Source organism: Salvia splendens, chromosome 16 (genome assembly GCF_004379255.2).
Source record: "Salvia splendens isolate huo1 chromosome 16, SspV2, whole genome shotgun sequence".
Taxonomy (NCBI): domain Eukaryota; kingdom Viridiplantae; phylum Streptophyta; class Magnoliopsida; order Lamiales; family Lamiaceae; genus Salvia; species Salvia splendens.
This window is the reverse complement of record NC_056047.1, coordinates 30,283,308-30,299,722: the sequence shown is the minus strand read 5'-3', so window position 1 is coordinate 30,299,722 and position 16,415 is coordinate 30,283,308. Positions and strand designations below refer to the sequence as shown.

Genomic DNA, 16,415 nt, shown 5'->3' with positions numbered 1-16,415 from the left:
TAAGATACAACATGCAACCCTACATCTTTTAACCGTCTCTTAACTATCTCATCCCTTAACTATTCATTCAATTTCATTTTTTATTTTTATTTCCAACAAATTCAATTAATAAAAACACACTTCATTAAATAAAATAAAATAAAATTACAACTTAAAATTCTAAAAAAATTTAAAAAACATATAATTAAAATCCTAAAAAATATTAAAAATATATAATTTAATTTCTTCTGCGCACTCTACTGGTTGCCAAATTTTGCCCAAATGTGCTCCATTAGATCATCTTGGAGTTGGGCGTGGGCGGTAGAATCACGTGTCCTTGCCCGAATAGACAACCGATCTTGCATAGACGGATGCACTCCACTGCGAGGCGGACTACTTGCGGTAGAGCTTCCCGGGGTTTCAGGGTCGAACCAATTTCCCACCCCAGGTACTTCGTCGGCAACAATCATGTTGTGCAAGGTTATACACGTATACATGATGTCGACCATATTCTCCATAATCCACGTACGAGCCGGGCTTTGATAATGTTGAAGAGAGCTTGGAGAACCCCGAACGCTCTCTCCACATCCTTGCGAGCAGCCTCTTGCTTCTGGGCAAAAAGAGCCTATTTTTCGTTCACCGGCGTGTTGAACGTCTTCACGAAGGTTGGCCACTTCGGGTAGATGCCGTCGGCAAGATAGTACCCCATTTTATACTACCGGTTGTTAGTGATGAAGTTGATGGCCGGCGCTTTACCATTCAAAACTTCGGTGAAGAGGTCAGATTGGTTGAGCACGTTGACGTCGTTGTTCGATCCGGGGACCCAGAAATACGCATGCCAAATCCATAGCCGGAAGTCGGCAATAGCCTCGAGTATAACAGTGGGGTAGGTGCCTTTGTGGCCGCTCGTGTATGACCCCCTCCACGCCATAGGGCAATTCTTTCACTACCAATGTATGCAATCGACGCTGCCAAGCATCCCCGGGGAATCCGTGCACTTCTTCGTCAAGTCGGAGCAAAAACTGACAATCTACTGTGCTTGGCCTCCGGAGAAATTCGTCGGTGAAGGCTACCCAGACGCCTTTGCAGAAGTTTATCAGACACATTCTCCCATTGCTTTCCCCAATGTGCAGGTATTTGTCGAACACATCCGTCGTTTGTTCAGTAGCAAGCTGACGGATTGTTGCAGTACATTTCTGCCGCGTCGTGTGACTGGGACGGCCAACGGCGTCGAACCCTTCTTGGAAGAACTCTTCCTGGGCTGCCAACGTATTTGCGATGTGCATAAATAGCCGTTTCCGCATGCGGAAACGGCGACGGAAGTAGGTCTCTCCCCATACCGGGTTGTCACAAAATTACCTATCTTTAGGTTTAACTTAAACCCAAAAGTTTTTCAAGTTTTATGAGTACAAAAAGCATAATATAGAGAATATTCTTTTAAGTTTGAATTTAGTGTAAATAGTTGAAGTAAAATTATATTTGATGAAACACTTATACTAAAATGAGTTTAAGTTTTAGTATAAATGGTTGGAGATGCTTTTGCTAGATTTGCTTCATATCTTCCATAGTAATTTGGAGGGAGCCTCGATTTATTTAAATTTCAAAATCGAAAAGTCATTTTCCCATAACTATAGGGGTTTGATTTGGAGATAAGAGTTTTTTTTTATATTAATTCTCGAAAATATCTTTAATGTTTATATAAGAATAATTGGAAATAAAAAAATATATTGTGAGGCTTGGCTTAAGCCCCATAACATAATTTATGTCACCAAAGTTGAGATCTAAATTCAACAACAAGATATCAACCGAAGGGAGGATAATTCATCGCTCAAGATGACTTGAGAGAAAACACTAGCTAATCAAACTCTAACAAAAAAGAAAAAAAAAACATCATTCCTGACCATATAATTGAATCAATGCCCCAATAGCTTGCTTCTTCATCATCTTCCCATAAACCCCTCTCCCCAACTTGATCACCTTCTCCATCTCCATCTCCACCACACCATTACCACCTCGTCCACCTCTCCTCAGCCCCTCCACCAACACCCTCACGACCCTCTCGTCGCTCCCAGCCGCGTGCACAATGCTATCCACGACAGCCTCAGGCCCCGGGATCTTCCTCCCCCACTTCCTCATCACCTTCTCCGATCCAAACACTTTCTCATAAGCCTCCCAAAATGAGGCCCTCAAATACCCTTTCCCTCTCCCCCTCACCATCCATCTCCTCATCCCTTCCTCCAATCTATACACCAACCCCCCCACATCCACCACCCCTTTCCCCATTGCCATCTCCATCTCCCTCATCTCATTCTTGAAGCAAACACCATCTTCAAACAAACACCTCTTGCATCCACACACAAACCCCCAATTGTCAGCCATCTCCCTCCGTTTCTCACGGGGCGCCAGCACGTCAAAGTAGGCCATCGTGAGCTCCTCCCCGGCCTTCACATCCCGGGACGCGTGGACCACCATGTAGTCGCCCACGTGCACCCGCCTCACGTTCGGTTCACACGAATGATTGATGAATGAGGCCAATATCCACAAACCTACTCCTTGATAATCTGCATTTCTCCCCAAAACCTTGGCTGAAATTGCATCTTCAAGAACTGAATTCACATCTAAAATGCTAAGCAATCTCTCCTTATCCACCCTCCCACTAAAATCCCCGATTCCAACATCTGCCTCTGGCCGGAAAACCTCCATGCCTGGAGCTTCTTCGAGCACATCGCCTGCAGAGAGAAACGAAATCAAGTTGCTGACACACTCACAATTCTTGGCCGTCTCCACAACCTTATCAATGAAGTTCTTCCATATAACTAAATGTGCATTTTCCCCTGAATCTTGAGGCATTATAGCCCGATCAACCGCCACAGCTCTCGTCACCACCATCAACGTCCCGCTCTCGATGTTCCTCGTGGCGAACAGGCCGCGCCCGCTGATCTCGGACTTCCTGATCTCCACCGCGCCTATATACTCCGCGAGCTCCGGCGTTTTCCCCCGGAAACCGCCGAGAACCCAATCGGAGACGTCGAATGCGCCCGATCTCGATAAAGATTCGAGCTTTTTGCACTTCTTCAGCATCCTATTAACCGCATCGGAATTCTCAGCGGCGTATGGATCGAGATTCGCCTGCTTGAAGCAATCCAGCGCAGCGGCGTAGCGATTCAAACTCAGGAGGATTTTGCCCTTGCAGAGAAGGGTTTTGAAATGGGATTTGTCGATGCTCAGTGCGGCCTCACAGTCTCTCAGAGCTTCGGAGAATTCCGATTGACGGGCCCGGGCCTCAGCCCGGTTGGAGAAGGCTAAGCAGAGGGTTCGTTGGAGATTGGAGAGACGGGATTGGGTGGATTTAGGGGAAATCGATTCTTGGCAGAGAAGTATGATTTGGGAGTAGGTTTTGATGGAGTCTTTGTATTCTTCTCTGAGGAGAAGCTCTGTAGCTTTGGATCTCAGAATTTGAATTCTCTCTTCTTCTTTCTCTTCTTCTGCTGCTAATTCAATTGCTTCCGCGTTTGATATTTCTGTTTCTCTCATTTTTTTTTGTGATTGATTGCTTTGGAAGAAGTGTTTGTGCGATTTTACTGCAGTTTGTAGAGATGAAGGTTGAATCTGAGTGAATGTAACGGTCGAATTTGAGAGCAATTATACTTTTTTAATTATTTGAAAGTAGCATCCTTTTTTAATTGCTTGTCACTGGTATTGTTTTGTAACGTCTATTTATATATAGTTAAACTTGTTACTTCCATACGCGCCATAGTTTCCGGTATAGTTCGTTTTCTTCCTATTTAGTAGGAGTAGCAAATTTTAAATAAAAAGCAAAAAATATTTATAATGATAGTTAAGTACTGTTAAAACTCCAGGTTTTACAGTGATAAAAGACTGGAATATTCTTAATATTTTTTTATTAATAATTAAAACTCAAGATTAATTAAATAATGAAAAAGAAAAAGAAAAAAAATTAACATAAAAATAAATCCAACAAATAATGAAATCGTATCAAAAAACACATTATAAGTAGGGATGTTAATCGAGTCGGCCCATCGGGTAGCGGGTCAATTGGGTGCGGACTAATCGGATTGTGTTTTTTTTCAGGTTATAAAAGTTCAACCATAACCCTAAAAGCTCGGGTTTCGGGCTAGCCCGATGGGTTAATCGGGTTGCTACCGATAAAGTTAACATGCGATCAATCCAATAAATAATGATGAAATTAGTTATATTTATAAAATGTAAAACATTTAATCATGATAAATTTGAGGTATATGCTTAAACTCGAACATAAACATGATCAAATACTAATATTTGAGATTTTTGCAAAATAATACATAAGCATAAATTTTAAAGCATGTTTTAGAAATTTATATAATTTATAGTGAATTTGAAGTTTTTAATTTATTTATCTATTATTATATTAATAAAAAATTAATATAAAAATAAAAATTATTTTTTTAGTTATTTGTGTTATAAAAATAACCAATAAAGTACCGAATTAGGAGTCAAGCAAAGAGAACAATAGAAATTTTATCAGATTTCCGGGTCCGACTCTAACAGGATGCGGGCTGATCGGATTAGAAAATTTTAACCTTAATCCTATAAATTTGGCGGGCTATTCAAGCTAGCCTATGATTTACGGGCTGTACTGACATCCCTAATTATAAGGGTTCATTCTAGCGAATTCAGACAGAGGAGAGCAGTGACAACAATAAAGAGTTGCAGAGGAAACTAGAAAGAACAATTGTATATTCCATTTTACGAAAACATAGACGAAACAAGGCGAGTGGTACTTGTCTTCATCCATTTTCTATGTTCAAATTAATAAATATATTACAAATCTTAAGTCATCTGTAAAATGAAGTGTTTTGTTCAAATTAATAAATATATTACAAATCTTAAGTGATCTGTAAAATGAAGTGTTTTTAAGTTTGAGTTTAGTGTAAATGGTTGGAGTAAAATTATATTTGATATGACATTTACATTCAAATGAGTATGAGTTTAGTCAAATTGGTTGAAGATGCTCTTATAAACGAGATGTTCTCTCATGGTAGAATTTTACCATATCCAATCATATTCGAAAGGTGATCGAATTCCATAATTTGAATTCCTACCTTTCATATAATGTATTATCTATATATTTATTAATTGAATCTGTGATTGTATGTGTTCCTATTTGTTATTCATAGCATCCAATCTATTCTATGCACGTTTAGATGTGAATCATGTAATTAGTCTGAATAGATCAACCCAACATGTCTAATGTATTCTTTTACATTGCTGTTCAAATACATTTGATTAGAAATGTGCCACTCAACCTTTTACAAGCTTCATAATGGGGATAGTTATCCCTTTTACGTGGATTAGATAGGATCATCATCAAATTGATGTGGGACAAAGATTTAGAGGTTAAACACATTTTATAGAATGATTGGGATGGCATTATATAATGATTAAACATTGGAGACATATTAAGTTCAATTTATTAGTGCTCCCTTAGTCTACAAAAAATAGTCTCATAATCTCATTTGTAAATGATACGAATTTTAATGAGAAATTTGTAAAGTGAGAGAGAATAAGAAAAAGTAGATAATGTATGAGAGGGAATGAGAAAAAAGTAAGAAAGAGTGGGAATGAGAAAAGTGGATAAAGTATGAGGGCACCCACAGTGGGGCGGACGATGGACGATGCATCGTCCTCGCCCGACAGATAGTCCGCGGAGGAAGCGCGGACGATATGGCATTGTCCGCCCACTGTGGGCGACGCGGACGATGGAGCGGACGATGCAACGCGTTTTTATTTTTTTTTTTGAATTTTGTCTATTTATTAAACCTCGTTTATCATTCTATTTTTCATACGAACATTTCTCGCATCTCTCATTTCTCTCATCTCTCACATTTCTCCATCTCTCACAAACCAAAATGAACCACGACGACGACCGGAGTTCCACGGAGGGCGGTAGTCCGACCTTGACTAAAGCCTTAATGCAACCATTCAAGACGCAATGGCAGAGTGCTTAGCTGAAATGCAGCGCGAGGAGGCGGCGGCGGCGGAGCAGATCCCCAGGCCTATTCGACGTCGGACGTTTGTCCTCCGCGAACACGCCGCGGCTCACGAACGTCTAGTTGCAGACTATTTTGCCGAGCAACCACGGTGGGGCCCGACTGTTTTTCACCGCCGGTTTAGAATGCCTCGTTACCATTTTCTCAGCATTGTCCGGACGTTGGAGTCACGTGATGAATACTTCTAGTATCGGGAAGATGACATCGGTAGACCCCGACTTACGCCGTTGCAGAAGTGCACGGTTGCACTCCGTCAGTTGGCCTACGGTACCACGTCGGACATGTTTGACGAGTACCTCCACGTCGGAGAGACAACAGGCCGTGAGTGCCTGAAGAGATTTTGTAGGGGAGTTGTGGAGGCTTACAACGACACATATTTGCGAAAGCCGACTGCTGTAGATTGCCAGGGCCTGATGAAGATGCACGAGACGGCGCACGGCTTTCCTGGGATGCTAGGGAGCATCGACTGTATGCACTGGGAGTGGAAGAATTGTCCGACGACGTGGAGAGGCCAATTTACTAGTGGATACAAGGGCAGCCACCCGACGATGATCCTCGAAGCCGTCGCTGACCATCTGGCTCTGGATCTGGCATGCGTACTTCGGTGTAGCCGGGTCGAACAACGACATCAACATCCTCAACTCATCCACCCTCTTCACTGAACAATGCAATGGCAACGGCCCGACCATCGAGTTCACTGCCAACAGGCGCCAATACCACATGGGGTACTACTTGGCTGATGGCATATACCCAAGGTGGCCTGTTTTGTTGAAGACGATCAGCTGCCCAATCGGTGAGAAAAGAGTTTTATTTGGGCAAAAGCAGGAGGCGGCGCGGAAGGATGTGGAGCGGGCATTTGGTGTGTTCCGATCACGGTGGGCAATAGTGAAAGGGCCGGCGCGTCTCTGGTTCAAGGAAGTCCTCGCCGATGTCATGTATTCATGCATTATCTTGCACAACATGATAGTCGAACATGAAGGTAGGAGCATCACCGATTGGACCGATGATGAAGGTGCATCTAGCTCCTCCAGCACGGCGACCGCGCCCCCGCTCGAGGATTACCGACGGGCTTCAATGAGGTTCTATCTAGACAGGCCTCAATGCGCAATCAACAAGACCATGCAGCTCATGAACGACATGATGGAAGAAGTGTGGGCCCGTAACAGTCGTTGCTGAGTTTGCGTTTTTTTTAATTCGTATTGTAATGTATTAATTTTATAAATGAAATGAAGGTTTTTCCCAATTTTTGTATTTATTTAAATATTCAAATAAAATAAAATGCTTAGGGCGCCCCTTATGGCGGCTTATAGGGCGCCCCACTGCATGTGAAAGGGTAGGAGGATAAAATGCTGACGTGGCGGTGCATAGGGCGCGCCTTAGGGCGCCCCAATGCTGATGCCCTGAGAGAAAGTTTCAATTTATAAAATGAGACTATTTTTTGCGGACACTCCAAAAATGGCAAATGAGATAATTTTTCGTGGATGGAATGAATTTTTTGTTGTAAACTTTTTATCTAGATTACCAAATATCATGTTTTATTATGCCATCTTACCTAATCGATATATATAATGTAACACATCTTACTCGCTTCGTAAATTCAACGAATAAATAGTGTCACCATTCAATATTACAAACACTTAAACAAAAACTTTCCTTTTTCTTTTAACTAGTGTTAACCCCCGTGATATGCACAGGCCTTACGTATTTTAAAATAATGAAAATAAATTGCAAATTGGAACAAAATATAGTAAAATAAAATCATTATGTACACATTAAAAAAATAGTAGGTAATCTTTTTAAAGGTAAACTTTCTCTTAGAAAGATTACCTATTCAACACAAAAAAATCGGGTAAAGCCCCCCAAAAAATTAACGAATATAAGAAACGCCTAATTTATCATGTAGAAGCCAAATATTAAGCTTTGTGGGTAGATTCTCCAGCACATGAATGCCGTTGTGCACCATGTAAGCATAATGTGATAAATAATCAGCAGTAAAGTTTCCTTCCCTGTCTTCAACCAACTAAAGTTGCACTTTTTGCTTATCCGATTCACCAACAAAAGCCGCCAACCTGACATCATGAATATTCGTAGCCATAGTAATGGTATGTAAAATAATAGCCTCAGAACTCATTCGCACTCCCTGCATGACAAAACCACACATTATTTTTTGCAAATAAGTTAATAGTATTAATTTGTGAAAAGAAGGGAGAAAAATGAAAAATATACTACTATTTGTTATTTAGAATAATGATAAGGCTAATTTCATGCATTGGTTAGGGGGTTAATTTCATGCATTTGCGGGGTCTAACGGGTTTTTTTAAGCCAGGCGTGTAGAAGGAAGCCGGATCTAGGAAGAAAAGAAGACAATTGCCTGGCGAAGGAAATTTGGCAATAAAGTGAGCATTATGAAGGAAAAATAGCCAGACGGAGGAGATCGCTAAGCTGAAGGACAGAATAGAGATTTCAAGTGAAGGCTTCTAGAAGATCACCTCCGCATTTATATAAGAGAGAGCATGCAATTTACGAAGGGACTTTTTTTTACTTTTTGGCTCTCAGCTCACTCACACACACTTCTACACACTTGGGTTTTGGAAATTGAGGGGGATTCGGGTTTCACTTTCGGTTAAGCTGTTGCGTACCACCGTCCTTACAAAGGGCGAAAAAATAATTAACTGATTTCCTTTAGTTTTCTGCTAGAAATTCCACCGAGTCTTCGCGGATCGAAGCTCGGCTTTTGTTGACTGTTGAAGTATTGTTGAATCTTTTTATGCAATTTCTATTTTCCGTTATGATGATGTTGATTTCGAAGTATGGATGATGTTTATTTCTGAGTTTATAGTTATTTACTTGAATGACTGCTTTTCGCACTTGATCTGTTGATTTGGAGTAGAATCGTGGTTGGATTGTCGATTGATCAGAGTGGATTTGTTGAATCGGAGTTTATGGAGTTGTCTTTGGTCGTAGTTTGGTTCGGATTGCTTGGATCCGGAGTGGATTAAGCATTTGACGTGTAGATCTGAAGCTGAGTTGGTTGATCGGGTAGAATTTGATGTTTCATTTCTGTGTTCTGTTTACTTCGTCTAGTAGAAGTAGATCTGTTGGTTTTCGATTAATCGTCAGTTTCCGACGTCCGAATTTATATGTTTTGTTTAAATCTGGATTATTACTCTGTTTTCTCGATGTTCGCGTTTGAATCAGGTAACGGGATAGAGATTGTGGTTCGTTAAATGCAGATTTAGTTAGTTGCAGCTTTTCGTTCGTACTTTACCGTTTCTGAAAAATGGTCCCTGATGATTTAGCGAATTTTTGATGGGAATAAATGCAAGTAATAAATGAAGATCACAACACTGAGAATTACGTGGTTCGATTTACTGAGGTAAATCTACGTCCACGGGAAGAATAGAGGGAAAATTTGTATTGCTTGATCTCGCTTACAGATTACAATACTGATTTGCTATATGAGATTCAGGATCTAGAGAACTTAACCTTCGTCTATCTGATCTAAGTTCTATTTATACATTCGAACTAAGATCGTGGTTTGCAGCCCTGGTAGGGGGGTTGATAACTGCTTAATACCACTAAATAGATCGTGGGTGTAATGGAGGTCGTGGAGATCCTGCATGGGTCCACTATCTCCTTGTTCGGTCGAATACTGAGACCGAACTGCTGAACTTTGCCGATCAGCTTTTGCCGATCTGAGAGTTGAGCTCGATTGGTCGGCTTTTACCGAGCTATAGGCTGTGACCGAACTCTTTGGTTGTGCCGAACTGATACTACCGAGCTATAGGCTGTGACCAAACTCTTTGGTTGTGCCGAACTGATACTCTTTCTTGGGTTTTGGGCTGATGGGCCGTCACTGCTATTGGGCTCGCAATTATTGTTTAGTTGTTTAGTTCGTATCCCATCACCACCCCCCCCGAAAAGCGAAGTGAATCACTTCGGCATTTTGGATAAGTGTAAGGGGGAGGCTGACGTCAGGGGACGTGCTCTGCACGTGTCTGCATTAAATGTGACAGCAAATCCGGCCAGAGAATCCAGAAAAAGTGGGATTTGAAACGGTGCGACGAATTTGAAATGCCTCTGCGAATCTGATAAATATTTCCTTTCTTCATCATTGGAACACTTTTGCGATTATTTCTTCTGCATTCTCTCTCTTTTTCGTAAAATTTTCTTCCGCTTCTTCAAGAATTTCTTCAGAGACTTTCGACCATCAAAGAGTAAGAATCATGTCTTCTTCTTCTGAAACTGTTTCTGAATCAGGTAGTGGTAGGAAGGGGGGTAAGGGATCTTCTGGCCGGAAAAAGTCCGGGGAGAAGACGGTAGAATATTTTCACAGCATTTTGAGTAAGGATACTGTGATATCCTTACACAGAAAATATTTTCTTCCTGGGGGGTTAGTGGTGATTCCCGACGACACTCATAGGGCTAACTCGCCGCCGGAGGGTTATGCCACCGTTTACGAAGCCTGCTTAGAATGCGGGCTTCGTTTCCCTCTTCCCCCCGCCTTTGTAGAGCTTCTTGATTTTTTCCAACTTCCTTTAGGTCAGGTGACTCCAAATTGTTGGAGGCACTTATCGGCCTTTGCTGCCGAGCTGCGTAGACTAGAAAAGGATCTGTCTCTGAGAGCAATCCTTAATTTCTTTCAGTTTAAGAGAAAGGGATCCTGGTTTTACTTGATCCCTTTACAGCCCTTTAGAGCCTTCTGTAAAACCAAATGGCCGATGTGGAAAAATCGCTTCTTTTTTTACAATAGGACAGCGGCTCCGAACTTTTCCTGGAGAGGGCCGAAGTCCGTAATTCCTCATCCTCGGGTAGAACCGTTGGACGAGCTCGAGGGCGGGCTCAATAAGATTCCCATGATTAGGAAACAGTATTTGGAATCTGAGCTCGTCAAGGGTGACTTCGTGTTCGACTCCTCGTCTTCGGACGAAGAGACTGAGGGTGAGGATTTCTTTTTTATGCTTTACTGCTTTAGCGGCGAAAACTAACTTTGTTTTCTTGCTTTTTGGCAGTGAACATGCTAAGCAGGCTTGGTCGCAAATCCTCCGAATCAAAGGAGCCGGAGAAACAGAAAAACACCAGCTCGGCGTCTGATGCCGAGAAGAATCCGAAGAGGCAGAAGACCTCTTCGAGTCAGTCTTCGGATCCAAAAAAGCCGGGATCGACCTCGGCAAAGGGGAAGGCGAAGACTCAGAAACCCCCAAAAGCGCCAGAGAGAGACATTGTCCAGGGGGGTTATGGATCAGGAGTGGTTACGGCCACTTCGGAACATATCTCTGAGCCCTTTTCATGGCCAAAGGACTTTGTAGAGGTGAATTTTCTTCTTGATTTTCTGGCTTTGCTTCTTTCCTATATTTTTTTTGTGGCCCCTCTGTTGACTCTTTCCTTTTTCCATTTTCAGAGGAACAATATGCTCTGCAAACTCGTCACAGTTGAACTCTCTAAAGCGTCCAGCGATTATGATGAGATGCAGAGGAATTTGAATGCTGCTCGTCACCAGGCCGAACAGGCTCGGGCAGACTTTGAGAGGGCAAGGGCCGCTATGATCTCGGCTCAGGATGAAGCCCAACGTGCCAAAGACCAGCTCATCATCCAGAGAGAGCGGTCGAAACAGGGGGAGGCGGCTGCCGTGGTTGCTCAGGGGGAGGCTCTCCGTGTTTACACGGAGAAACTCTTTTTGAGCAATCAATTTTCGGCCCTTATCGGTGATCTGCTGAAATTGATGACCGATAATGCTGAGCAGGAACCCGAAGTCGTCTTGCCGCTGTATGGCCGAGAGATTGAAGCGCGTCTCCAGAGTCTGCCGCTCTTTGAGGAGCTTGCGTCTTCATCGGTCCTGCTTTCTGCTGAACGAGTCCGTAATTGCCGTGCTGACCGTGACGAGAACATGGAGGCCATCTTTGCCTCCTTGGGGCCTGTTTCACCCGCTTCAATTTTCAAAGAAGAGGGTGAGCAGGAAAATGAGGCCGGCAAGGAGACCGAGCAGAAGGATCAGCAGACCGGCGACGGGCACGCCGAGCAAGAGGTGCAGCAGATCGGCGATGGGGGCGCCGAGCAGGAGGGAGGGAGGAGGGAGGCCGAGGCTGAGACCGAGGTCGACAAGGAGAAAGAAGCTGAAACCCACAGGGAAGCCGGAGACGAAACTGGCGAAGTATGATTTCGTCTCCCTTCTCTTAGTTTAGTTTCTTTCTTTCTATTTGTAAAATGGCCTTGAAGCACTCCTTGTGTAAATTTTTTCTTGTGAATGAAAAAAATTCTTCTTTCTACACTCGTGTTTTCCTTATAGCTCTTCTTAATCTCTTTTACTCCTATTGTGGTTTACTGCCTGCTCGGTAAACTGAAATGCCGAACTGACATAGCTGCTTCGTATTCTTAACTCTAAGGAGCTGGAGGTACTTCACTGGAAGCGGCTATACTCTTTGGCTTTAAATGAAGCTGAGAAAAAAGCTATAGATGACCAGATGAAGTATGATGAACTCTTGGCTCGTTTAGTGGAGCTGGAGTCCAACAATAAGGACTTAGAGTCCATAAAGAAAGATCTGGAGGCCGAGCTGACTACTGTCATCGCTGAGAGGACTGCATATGAAGATTTCATCTGCGGGCGCGGGGGAATGACTATATCTGAAGTTCAGAATCAAGTTGATGAACTGTGGGAGAAGCTTCATGTACTCCGGAAGAACAATGTGCTGGAGAGCTCGGCTTGCCAACAAGTTGTGAAATCATTGCGGCGCTTGGCTTCTCTGTACGACATCATTCTTTCCCGGCGTCCCTCAATCGAGAGATTCCTTAGCCGTTTCCCGCTAACAGATGCTCACACTCCAACTCAAACCTCTTATCCACTTACTCAAAATTCTACTCCAAATCAGCAACGGACTCAGGAGCAACCGGAAACGTCAAGACAAGAACGCCCTGAAGTTCGTAGAGGAGTTGTGAATATGAGTGAGCAAGATCAGCGAATGCTTCGTGAAGAGACTCTTCGCCGCCGAGGTGCTAGAACTTCCCGGACTCAGGGAAGAGGCGGTAGGTCGATCAGAGCATCTCGCCCACCTACTTATTCTTCATATGCTCGGAACGCCCGAACTCAGCATCATGAGGATTTTTCGGATAGGTGGCTCAACTTTAGCAATCGTAGACAGTAGAATAGTCCTTTGTAATAGTGTAACGCATTCTCGTAGGGCAGCGGAATTGTATGCCGAACAAGACTTAGTAAATGAAATTTTTTCATTTCGCTTCTATCACTGCGTATTTACAGTTCAGCGATTTTTTATTTCATTTATTGTACTCGTCCTCGGTCTTATGAAGTAAACTCTTCTTTGACCGGACTTAGTTAGTGTCCTTATTTGGCGAGTTTTATCGCTTGGATTGGACTTTCCCTAGTTAACCGGAGTGGTTCTCGGCTTATTGCAGTTCGTTTCAGACGAATTGCTTGTTTCTTAAGCTGAATTGTGGAGTCTTGTATCTTCCTTAGAAGCTTGGACTCACAATTGTCTTTAATACATGCTCTAAAAAAAGGGGATCAGCCTTTAAGGAGCAATATACCTCAGTAACATTTATAAGAGACAAAACGCACATAGAGAGACAAATAAAAAGGACGAAAAAGATTTTAACCTTTTAAAAAACGAACAACAACCCTAGGACCGAACTAGACACAATAAAAATATGAAAGCACATAACCCTAGGACCGAACTAGACACAAGACTGACCGGACCTTGTCTCTTACAAATAGAACTTCTTGAGGTTGGAAATATGCCATGTTCGGGGTACTTGTTCTCCTGACATGTGGGTTAATTTATAAGACCCTTTTCCCAGGACTTCTGACACCCGATACGGACCTTCCCATGTGGGTTCAAGTTTGCCCAGCTTTTCTGCTCGGCTTACTTCATTGTTTCTCAATACGAGATCTCCCACTTGAAACTGCAGCTTTTTCACCCTTTGGTTATAATACCGGGTTACTTGCTCCTTGTACTTCGCTTCTTTTATGAAGGCCAATTCTCTTCTTTCTTCGGCAAGATCTAGTTCGGCTCTCAGCCCGTCGTCATTCAGTTCTGTTGAGAAATTAAGGGTTCGGGGGCTGGGTATGCCGATCTCAACCGGAATTACGGCTTCAGTGCCGTACACTAGACTGTACGGAGTTTCACCGTTGGAGGTTTTTGGTGTAGTTCGGTAAGACCATAGGACTTGAGGAAGATTTTCTACCCATTGTCCTTTGGCTTGTTCTAACCGAGCTTTTAATCCTTTCACCAAAGTACGGTTTGTTACTTCCGTTTGTCCGTTTGCTTGTGGGTGAGAGACTGAAGTGAACCGCTGTTGAATATTCAACTCTTGGCACCAATTCTTGAATGTTTTGTCAGTAAACTGAGTCCCATTATCTGAAATGAGGATATGGGGTATGCCAAATCGGCAAACTATGTTCTTCCAGACAAAATCTAATGCCTTTGAGCTTGTTATCGTAGCTAATGGTTCAGCCTCCACCCACTTTGTGAAGTAATCCACGGCAACGATCAAGAATTTCATTTGCCGGGGAGCTTGTGGTAGTGGTCCTACTATGTCTATGCCCCATTGCATAAAAGGCCAAGGGCTTTGCATAGCACATAGATCAGTCTGCGGCGTCCTTGGGATATTTGCATGGATTTGGCATTTCGTACATTTCTTAACTAGCTGTACTGCTTCTTGTACCAAAGTTGGCCAATAATATCCCCATCTCAGAACTTTTTTAGCTAATGCTCTAGCTCCGATGTGGCTACCGCAAGATCCTTCATGAACTTCTCTAAGGATGTAATCCGTCTCTTCTGGTCCTACACATCGCAATAACGGTTGAAGGTAGGACTTTCTATATAGGACTCCTTCATGAAGTTCATACCGACGTGCTCGGCATGTGATTTTCCTTGCTTCTCTCTTATCCTCGGGCAGTTGTCCTTGATCTAGATACTTTAATATTGGCGTCATCCAGTTTGGTGAACTGGTTACTGAGTGTACTTCAGCTTCATCAATGCTTCTGTGCGGTAATTCCTCCACCTTTGAGCTCGGATATGAGGCCAACTTACTTAAAGTATCTGCTCGGCTATTTCCCGCTCTGGGAATGTGGATTATCCGAAAATAAGAGAAATTTCGGCTAATACTTTGCGCTTTGTCCAAGTATTTTTTCATCCTTTCACCACGGGCTTCACTTGTACCCAGCATGTGATTCACTATGACTTGTGAATCACAATGAATTTTGAGAGATTTGACAAGTAGATGTTGCGCTAACTGAAGTCCGGCAAGAAGGGCTTCGTATTCGGCTTCGTTATTAGTGGTTGGGAATAAGAACCGAAGTGAATAAGTTACTTCGTGTCCGTCGGGAGCGATAAGTAGAATACCAGCTCCACTTCCTGTCTTATTCGAAGCTCCATCTACGAATCCAATCCAACAGTCCGGCGGCTCTACTTCGGGTTTCTGGGGCTGTGTTAGTTCATCATTGGTAGGATTTTTCTGTTCGGCAATAATAGGGATTGCCTGATCGAACTTTGCCTCTACAAGAAAATCTGCCAAGGCTTGTCCCTTGATGGCTTTCCGAGGTAGATATTCTATTGAATGTTCTCCCAACTCTATGGCCCACTTGGCAATTCTGCCTGATGCTTCTGGCTTAGCCAAAACTTGCCGAAGTGGAAGATCGGTTAAGACGCATACTTTGTGAGCATAGAAATATGGCCGCAGTCTCCTTGCTGCATTTACTAATGCCAGAGCAATTTTTTCCAGAGGTTGATACCTTGTTTCGGGACCTCTTAATGCTCGGCTTGTAAAGTAGATAGGACGCTGTTTTAGGCCTTCTTCTCGTACAAGCACCGCGCTAATGGTTTGATCTGATGCTGCTAAATATAAGAATATCACTTCGGCATCTGTTGGAGCAGAGAGAGTAGGAAGTTCGGTTAAATAACTTTTGAGTTCGTCAAAAGCCTTTTTCTGTTCGGCTCCCCACTCAAACTTTGGTGCCTTTTTCAAAACATTGAAGAACGGCATTTGCTTTTCGGCTGCTTGGGAAAGGAATCTATTCAGTGCGGCTAGACATCCAGTTAGCCTTTGCACATCATGTATGGACTTCGGCATTGCCATGTTCTGAACAACTTGAACCTTTAGGGGATTTGCCTTGAGTCCTTCCTTTGAAACCCAACAACCCAGAAATTTTCCCGAATCTACCAAAAAGGTACATTTTTGGGGATTGAGTTTGAGGTTGGCTTTTTTGAGCACGTCGAGAGTGGATTTGAGATTGTTTTCGTACTCCGAAGTGCTTCTGCTTTTAACAACTATGTCGTCAACATATACTTCAACCTCTTTTCCGATCAGGTGCCGAAATAGCTTATCTACCATCCTTTGATATGTGGCTCCGGCATTCTTTAAACCAAATGGCAT

At 43.0% G+C, this 16,415-nt stretch overlaps 1 protein-coding gene across 1 annotated transcript; it reads right to left on the bottom strand.

Annotated features, from left to right (window-relative positions):
- Window positions 1-1,735: 1,735 nt before the first annotated feature.
- Window positions 1,736-3,610, bottom strand: LOC121770964 (methyltransferase FGSG_00040-like). Its single transcript, XM_042167752.1, has one exon. It carries the CDS (start codon window positions 3,511-3,513, stop codon window positions 1,870-1,872), a length of 1,644 nt encoding a protein of 547 aa, XP_042023686.1. The 5' UTR covers window positions 3,514-3,610; the 3' UTR covers window positions 1,736-1,869.
- Between the last annotated feature and the right edge of the window lie 12,805 nt (window positions 3,611-16,415).